Here is a 9,141-nt window from a genome sequence, read left to right as displayed (position 1 = left end):
CAGAGCCTCTGGTCCCTAAACCCGGGGGCGCCAGCCAGGTTTTCACCCCTCGTCCCGGGAGGTGAACTGCGGCGCGAGGCGTCTCACCGCCAAGGACCTGAGAAGCGCGCGCCCCGGCGACCCTCCGCTGGTGCCCCCACCCGCGTGCACCGCAGCCCCGCGGGCTCAAGCGCCCCGCTCCCCGCCGTGGGTCACGTGCGCCTCCCCGCTCGCTGCCCCGTCCCCACCCCACCTGCCCTCCACCCCGTGCGCCCCGCCCCCGCGAGCCGGTGGGGCGTCCTGGTCCCGCGGCCCCACACCGCCACCTGGCGGCCCGGCCTGGGATGCGCGGAAGCGGTCCCCGCGTGGCCCCCAGGACGCACCGGGCTCCTCAGGGTGGTGGCCGCGGGCGAGCCCATTCCCATTCTCCCTCCGGCCTGCTTCCTCGCCCCGCTGGTCCTGGCCTCTGGCACAGACCCGCCGCTGCACTGGGGCGGAGAGCGCCCCAGAGACCCCATGCCCACTGGTGAATTAGCATCTCTGGTCCCTCTGCCCAGGGGGCTGCAGTTAGGGCTCTTAGGTTAACCCCACTTCAGAGCTGAGGACACTGAGGCCCAGAGAGTGAAATGCTGTCTGCATCCGGAGGCGGGGGTATGAGCCCCGACTCCGTGCTGGGGGTGGGGGGGCAGGGGGCCCTGGGACGGCCCTGCCAGGAACGCCGTGGGGCAAGGCCTGGAGACCCCACCCCTTCTTCTGGTGCCCAAATGAGGAGCCTCGGTCCGAGGATGGCACCACCCCCCCAACCTACTTCTCCGAATGTCTCCCTTCTTCCAGAAATCCCCGACATGCCCTCACCCTGAGTTTGCAGAGGGCCCCTCCCAGGGGACGGCCCCTCCCCTCCGCTCTGGTGCAGGTCCTTGGCCCGGCCGGGCTTGGGGGCTACACCTGGCTTCCTCGCTGGGTCTGCCCTGGGAGGGGAGGGGAGGGGAGGGACCGTGAGGGTGGGAGTACTCGCACAGGTTCTTTCCAGGGTGTAGTCTGCAATGTTGGGGGGTCTTCGGTCCTTCCTCAAACTCCTGGGAGCCAGTTCTCAGGGCTGGGCTGGATGTGCAGGCCTGGTTGAATTGACAAGTGAAATTCTTGTCACCACCCTGCCCCAACACGTCCAAAAAAGGCTCAGTGCTGGCCTTCAGGCACGGCTGGATCCAAGTGCTCCAAGAACACCACTCTTTCGTGTTCTGTATTGGCCTCACTTTCAGCCAAGCTCTCGAGAAGCAGCAGTCTAGGTGGCCCTAGGCAGAAAAGCTGACCTCCTACCAGCCCCCAGAACATGTACAGCTCCTTTCTGTGGAGTGCCTGTGTCCCTCCCCTCCCCTCCCGCGCCCAGTCCCCCCACTCCTTGCACCCTCTCTCTTCCTTAGCATGCCCCACCCTGCCACCACTGCTGCAGCAGCCACCACCGCCCATCCCCCAAGAGTATAAATATGCTCCAGCATCTCCCGTCTTTCAGCAGGCCTCCTTCCACCTCCCCTCCCCACACAGCCTCTCCCAAGGTTACGTGCGGTCTGATCCCCATCCCCTCTCCCCACTCGCTCCCCACTCAGCACAATCCCAACTGCAAGCCCCCCTGGCTTCCTTGGGCAGCTGCTCACCCCTCTCTGGCACCCCTTGACCCCAGCCTAATGATTAACCTTGTCCTGGCCCCGAACCCTTCACGTGGCACCCCAAGGACTCTGGAGCCACACAAACTTTGCCACACACCCCCTGCCCTGGACAACACTTCCAGACGCTGTGGGAACTGTGGGTCCCCCACCCCTCATCTGTCCAGCGCCAGGACGTGTCCACCTCCCTCCCAGCCACTGCCACCTACACCTTCCTCCTGGCTACATCCCATCCAAGCCAGTCCCCACCTAGAAACACAGCTTCATTTTTTTATCCACATTCACTTATTTCTACGCCTTTACCGAGATACTGCGGATGCACAGTGAACTGCCCGTATTTCCAGCGTGCCATCTGAAATGTTCCGACACTTGCATGCACCACCACAATCAAGATGACAAACATCCCAGGACCCCAAAGTTTCCTCGCACCCTTTGCAGGACTCCCCCCACCCCCCAGGCCACCCCAACGCTCCACATAAAGGAAACCCCACGGGGCCCTCTGGCCAGGCTGTGTTCCCTCATCATCACCCCCATCACCCCGAGACTCATCGTGGCACCGAGCGGCCCCTCCCTGTAGCAACAGGCCAACATATCCCTTCACCTGTAGAGGGACAGTTAGGGTTCCTCCAGTTTTTAGCCATTTGAGATAAAGCTGCTATGAAAACTCGTGTACAATCTTTGCACAGACGGCTCTTCCATTTCTCTTGGGTGAGAGCCCAGGAGTGCGTTGGCAGGGTGTGGGAGTGGACGTGGTCATAACACACATCTCACTTCTGAAGAAATTGCCCAGGGCTGTGCATCCTGCAGCCCCGCAGCTCCCGGGCCCTCATCCTCCCGGCACTTGGCATGGCCAGTCTTTTCCTGATGGTGTGCTGCTGGCATCTCACTGTGCTTCTAATTTCCAAACAAGCAGACAAAGTGTGCTTGCCTTCCTCCCCAGCTGCACCAGCAGGAGAAGCCCTGTCCCCCCCAACACACACATACACCCCTCTGCCCAGGCCACGGCCTCCGCTATGCCCTGCCACCCGGTGGGTTCCTGGCCACCTCTTCCGGCCCAAGTCCGACCCCCTCCGTGACGGCGCCTGGCCCTCTCGCTGGCACTCGCTGAACAAATACATTTTAGAAAAGAAATAGATCTGTGCAGGCCTGTTCTCCTCAAAAACAGAGAGATTCTGGCAGTTAGGACTTAAAGCCTGATGCAACCGCCCCAATAAGCAGCTACATTTGTAAGTAGGAATGTGACTTGTTTCCCTTGCGAGTCTCTGAAGGAAACAGGACACGTCCCCTTGGGCTGGTCCTTCCTGGGCCAGGTGACCCAGGTGAGGCCAGAACGATCTGGAGAACAGAGAGGCTGCCAGCCTGTCGCTGTGGAAGGGGAGCTCGGAAAGGCTGCTTATGGCCTGGGGCTAAGAGCATACGTCCACCGTGAGAGCATGCACTGGTTGAGCACTTGCTGTATGCAAGGCATGAAGGCTACGCAGGTCTCAAAGGGGTCCCCAAAGCTGCTCAGATCGACAGAACATGAGACCAGAACAGCTTGCCTTGTGGCCTCGGATACTGGGACGGGCAGGGCTGAGGGACGCTGGGTGGACTCTTGTTTCTTTTAGATTAAGTTGTTTTTTTTTTTTTAATGCTTTATTTGTTCAGCTGTAATAAGTCATTTTAAGACCTCTGTGTTCTCAGAGATGTTTTCTTTCTTTCCCTTTCTTCTCTCTCTCTCTCTTTAGGCTACATTGGGTCTTCGTTGCTGCACACAGGCTCCCTCTAGTAGTGGCGAGTGGGGGCTACTCTTTGTTGCAGTGCACGGGCTTCTCGTTGCGGTGGCTTCTCTTGTGGCAGAGCATGGGCTCTAGGTGCACGGGCTTTGGTAGTTGTGGCATGAGGGCTCAGTAGTTGTGGCTCATGGGCTCCAGAGCGCAGGCTCAGTAGTTGTGGCGCACGGGCTTAGCTGCTCCGTGGCATGTGGGATCTTCCCGGACCAGGGCTCGAACCCGCGTCCCCTGCACTGGCAGGTGGATTCTTAACCACTGCACCACCAGGAAAGTCCTCTTTTAGATAAAAGTTTACACTTGGAGACCACAGTTATGACAGAAGGGAAAACAAGTGAACTGTGGATAATCACAAGATGTGCCTTGATAACAGCACTCCCAGAAGATCACAAGCTGTCTCCTACTTAGCACACCTATCCCGAGACACTCGCGTGCCTTCCCGCGCGGCACCACGTCACCTGCCCAGGTGGAGCTGAGGCCCCACCCAGGGGGTCCGACGCTCAGCTCTGGAGTCTTTCCCCCACGCTCTCCTGAGGTACACTTCACACACGCTAAAACACACAGATCTTAACCTGTCAGCCTAACCTTTCACATGTGTTCACACCCACGTGACCACTGCCCGGATCCCGACGGCACTTCCATCAGCCCAGAGGGCCCAGGGCCCCTCCAGCCTGGGGAACGCGCTCAGACACCCGTCACAGCTGGGAGTTCTGCCCATTCTCGAGCTCCAGGCAAACGAACAGGGTCGGGTGAGCGGGGGCTTCCGCGGCAGGCTTCTCCCAGCGTAATTCTCAGGAAACTCGTGGGTACGTTACTGACCGCATCATCAGCGCGTTCCACTTACTCCCGGGGAGTATTTCACTGAATAAATACCCTCTGGTTTGCCTGCACTCACCTTCCGATGGACACGTGGGCCGTCCCCATTTTACTCCATCAACGAGCAGAGCCTCAGTGAGCATCCTCGCAAGGTGTCTCCGGAGGACAAGGCACCCATTTCCCTGAGTAGATGCAGAGGGGTGGAGCTGCAGGGTCACGCACGTTTACGTTACCAGGTGTGACACGGTTTCCCAAGTGGTTCCGCCCCGTTACACACTGAGAGCCTGTGTGAAGCTCCACCCACACACCACACCGTCAACCTTTATCATCTGAGCCAACGTGGGTGAGTGGTGGAATCTCACCGTGGTTTTGTGTTTCTCCGATGACCCGTAACGACGAGCACCTTTTCATTTGCCTGTTGGCTCACGGGCAGACCTTCCCCGTCCAAGGGTCTCGCACGTTCTTTACCAAGCTGTCTTCTGACTGCTGAGCTGTGGAATTCTTTGTATATTCTGGACACAAGTCCTTTGCCGGGCGTATACTTTGCAAATATTTTCTGGAAGTCTCTGGCTTGCCCTCTCACTGTCACAAGAGCATCTTTCGACGAGAGAAAGTTTGTAACTTTAAAGTCCAATTTTCCAATGTTTTCTCTGTGGTTTGTGCCTTCTACGCCCTTAGAAATCCCTGCCCACTCCCACGTCATGACGATCTCTGATGTTTTCTCCCAGAAGCTTTGCAGCTTTAGCCCCCGTTTTCAGGCCTGCGATCCATCTCGAAGTGATACCTGTGGTGTGAGGGCTCACGTCCCCCCAACCACCCCTAGGGCATCCGGTCACACCAGCGAAAACCTAGGGACCATAACGTATGGATCCCTTTCTGGACTCTCTGTTTTGTTCACGGATCCTGCCTGTACTTTACGCCACTGCCATGCTGTCCCGATTATTGCAGCTCTACTGGAGTCATGAAATCTGGGGCTGGAAATACTTGTCTTGCTCTAGATTTTGTCTTGGCTGCCCCAAGCCCTCTGCGGATTCATGTAAGTTTCTAGAATCCGATTGTCAGTTTCTATGAAGACTGCTGGGATCCTAACGGGGACAGCATCAAATCACTTGGGAGAGAACCGCTATCTTCACAATACTGGGACCCCTCCGTGGGTACAGCGAAATTCCTCCCTTTAGGTCTCCTTTCGTCTCTCTAACTTCAGTGTAAAGATCTTAGACCTCTTTAATTGTATGTATTCCCACGTATCCCAATGTTTCTGGTGGTGGTGTTAATGCTATTTTTCTCACTTTCTAGCTTTTTGCTGCTGGCGTCAGGGATTACGGTTGATTCTGGATACTGACCTTGCACCCCGAAATCTTACAAAACGCACAAGCACCGGAACCATTTCAGCACCGTGTGCATGGATTCTTTCGGGATTTCTGTGCACTCGACTGCGTCGCCTCAGGGTCCTGCCCTCACCTTCAGTCCTCATTTCTCTCTCTCGCCTTTCTGCCCGACTGGGACTGCAGTTCCCTGGGGAATGGACGTGGTGAAAGCAGACGTCCTTGTCGTGGCCCTGGCCCATCCCCACAGCACTCTACCCCAAGCCCACAGAGGTACGCGAATCGGACTTCGGACAACTGGTAAGGTGTTGTGCTGAAACGCTGAACAGCACCCAGCGCCCACAGGAGGGAGAAATAACGGATAAAGGCGCCTCGAGGCTGCTGGCCACGCTTCTGCCAGGGATCATCCACGGCGAGCGTCAGTCTGTGCCTCGGCGAGGCCCCTGGCAGAACGACTGGGCCCAGTAGGACGTGCAGAGAAGCCCGAACTAAAGCTATTGCACCTGCAGAAACCCAAGCGCTGCTGCCCTTTACTGACTGACCTAGTTTATTTCAGGCCAAGAACTTACTGAAAACAAAGTATTAGTCGTGACAGAAAGTCCAAGTGTGACCTAATCAATCAGCCGCCTCGGGCGTTTTCACACAGGGGGAAGACTGGAAGTTGTGCCCCTGGTACTCCCTGCTCAGGCTCTGAAAATTCAGATTTAGTTTCTTTCATCATCCAAAATCACAGGCGTTACGGGTTGAACTGCAATCCCCGCCCCGTCCCTTAAGAAAAAAAAAAGCTTATGCCGGGGTTGTGTGGCAGTCCTAACACTCCAGGACCTCAGAACGTGACCTTATTTGGACACAGGGTCTTCACAGAGGTCATCAAGTTCAAATGAGATCACTAGGACGGGCCCTCATCCAAACGACTGGTATCCTGTGAAAAGGAGAAACTCAGACACAAAGACAGATGCACACACGGCGAAAACACCACGGAAAGGTGAAGGGGTGATGCTTCTATGCCCCAAGGAACATCCAAGATGTCCGCGACCACCAGAAGCCGGGGGACCAGGGCACATCCTCCGCCACCGCACTCAGAACCAACACGGCCCACACACCTGGGTCTCGACTTCGGCCTACAGAACGGAGACGACCAGAACCTGTGGTCTCAGCCACCCGGTCCATGGTGCTCTGTCACAGCAGCCCCAGGCAACTGACGCAACAGGTACCAGAGTGAGACCGTAACTCATAAATAAGCCCACGGATCATGGGAGATCCAGCAAACCCATCAAAATTAACGTGAAAGCTAGATGCCGAATCCATCACGCCAGCGACAGGGTCTGTGGCTCTCGAGAGTCCGAGTGCTGGTGGGGACTTAGGCGGCTAAGCCTCTGAAAGGGGGGCCCCTCAGGAGCTATGGTTCATCAAGGCCAACCTGTCATGCTCACCGCCAGATGGGGCGGGGCCTCCAGAGACCCCCACCCTCCCCATCCAGGGGGTGGGTCCACATCAGGGCTGGGGCCGCCCCCCCCCCCGGATCTCCCCCACCCCTCGCCTTACCTTCCCTCTCCCAGGGGTGCCCCTGTGCCTCTGCACGGACGGGAGCCCGGCGTCCACGCTGGGGGCGGGGGCCCCCCCCCCCCCCGGATCTCCCCCACCCCTCGCCTTACCTTCCCTCTCCCAGGGGTGCCCCTGTGCCTCTGCACGGACGGGAGCCCGGCGTCCACGCTGCGCAAGTCCATCTGTGTCCGACGTGCGGAGCCCCAGGCTGAGGGCAAGGCCTGAGCTCGGCTTCCGGGCCCTCGGACGTGACCCACCGGGTCCTACTCTGGAGCACGCAGGTCCTGTCCTTGGAAGTGAGGCTATTTCTACCAGATTTGCTGGGTTTTAGACACTGATTCTAACAAGTAGCTCATAAATACACACCTCAGCAGAACCAGAGCTGAATCTCTGGCAGCAGAATCTACAACTGGAAAACTGGGAAAAATAGGCAAAACAAATACAGATAAATTTGTTTTTAATAAAGGAGTTAATTTTCTTTCAATCCTATATAAAACAATAGCAATTAAAAACTTCATTTTTGAAAGTAAAATATTTACATATGAACAAGTAACTGTGCAAAATTTACATGAAAAAATGGAAAGACAGGGATTTCCTAAAAGACAAAATAAAAGGTGTAACAGTTTTCAGGCGTTGGTAAAAAATACTGATCAGCATTCAGTTCACACGCGCGAATAAAGTCTAACGTGAGAATTCACACGGAGAAAGCCGGAGTATTTACAGTCATAAAAGTACTATCAATAGACAATTTAATACAATAACCTCTGAAAATATAAAGAACCAATTAGTATATTTGTAATAAAAAAATAGGTACAAAGAAGGGGCTTTTGCTCTGGACGTCTGTAAAGCGAGTCCACAGCTTGCATACAGCCTCTTAGCAAAATAATTATAGCTACATAGCCGTCCTCACGTTGTGTGCCAAAGGTTATGTACAATTACTGACAAAATACACCAACCAGTTTTCAACACTTGATTCACACTGAGAAACAGTCTTCTGATGATTCTCCTCAACTCTGGTTTTATTTCATCTAAGTTTTCTCACTTTTAGCTAAAAAACAGTGCAAGTAAAATAGATTTTATGCTGAAAAGGTTTTCATTTCTTTTAACTTTACAGCTTTACAAACGATAGCAAATAAAATGCATTTGTACAGATGCTGACCCCACACATTCAGAAGGAGCCGCGTCACCGGGCCCCGCGAAGCAGAAGGGGAGGAGCCCCAGGCGCAGGCGGGCGGTGAGCTGCCCGCGCCCTGAGGGTCCTGAATGGAGGGCCGGGGACGGGAGGGAGATAAATAGTCTAAAAAAATCAGTTTGCTTTGCCAACTGACTAATACAAAAATAAAATAAATGAAATGAGGTCATCGGCTGTAGACACACACCTCCGCAGTAAGTTGGGTTGAACTAAACCAAATGCACAAACGATGTAGAAACCGCTATGAGGTGACAGAGGGCAGCTACTTATTTGCTAAACGATTCCATCAGTTTTTATATATGGCTTGTTTGGCAAGAAGGCCACTCGATCAAAGATGAGTTAAGATTTAATTGTCCTTTAAGAGTACCCGCGGGCCTCTTGTTCTCTGTTACAGAAACGTGTTTTCCTTCATACTGAAGAGTTGACTTAGAAACAGGAATATAAAACTGTTCCATTGTAAAGAGGTGGCTGTTTTTTAAACAATATCCCATTTGCTTGTTACAAAAAGGCGTAATCTGCAAATATAGAAAAAGTCCCCAGGCGTCTCCGTCTAAGAGGCCGCGTCCGTGCTACTTAAGGAATGCTTTGTAGAGCAACAGTGAATGGCTTGTCTCACGTTCATTTTCTAAACAAAATATGAGGTCCCTGAGGTTGACCCGCGTGATCCTTTGTCGCGTGAACTGTCTGGGGGTTCCGACGCCGGAACTGCCTGGGACCGCTGAGCCTGGGCCCGAGCCCTGGTGACGAGAAAGGAGAAGACAGCCGAGTTAGTGGTGTGCAGAGGTGGGCAGGGCCCTCGGCGCTGGAAGGAAGGGGCAGGGCCAGGTGCCGCCCCAGGACCAACTCACGTTTCC

At 55.0% G+C, this 9,141-nt stretch overlaps 1 protein-coding gene across 1 annotated transcript in view; it reads right to left on the bottom strand.

Moving 5' to 3' along the window:
* Positions 1-8,856: 8,856 nt before the first annotated feature.
* TAF4 (TATA-box binding protein associated factor 4) overlaps positions 8,857-9,141 on the bottom strand; it is a 71,676-nt gene continuing 71,391 nt past the window's right edge. Inside the window, exon 16 of the mRNA XM_007462284.1 lies at positions 8,857-9,024. Within this exon, the coding sequence (XP_007462346.1) occupies positions 8,857-9,024 (168 nt within the window). The remainder of the gene's footprint in view (positions 9,025-9,141) is intronic.

This window comes from Lipotes vexillifer, unplaced genomic scaffold, assembly GCF_000442215.2.
Source record: "Lipotes vexillifer unplaced genomic scaffold, Lipotes_vexillifer_v1.1 scaffold1798, whole genome shotgun sequence".
NCBI lineage: Eukaryota > Metazoa > Chordata > Mammalia > Artiodactyla > Lipotidae > Lipotes > Lipotes vexillifer.
This window is presented reverse-complemented; position numbering and strand designations above follow the sequence as displayed.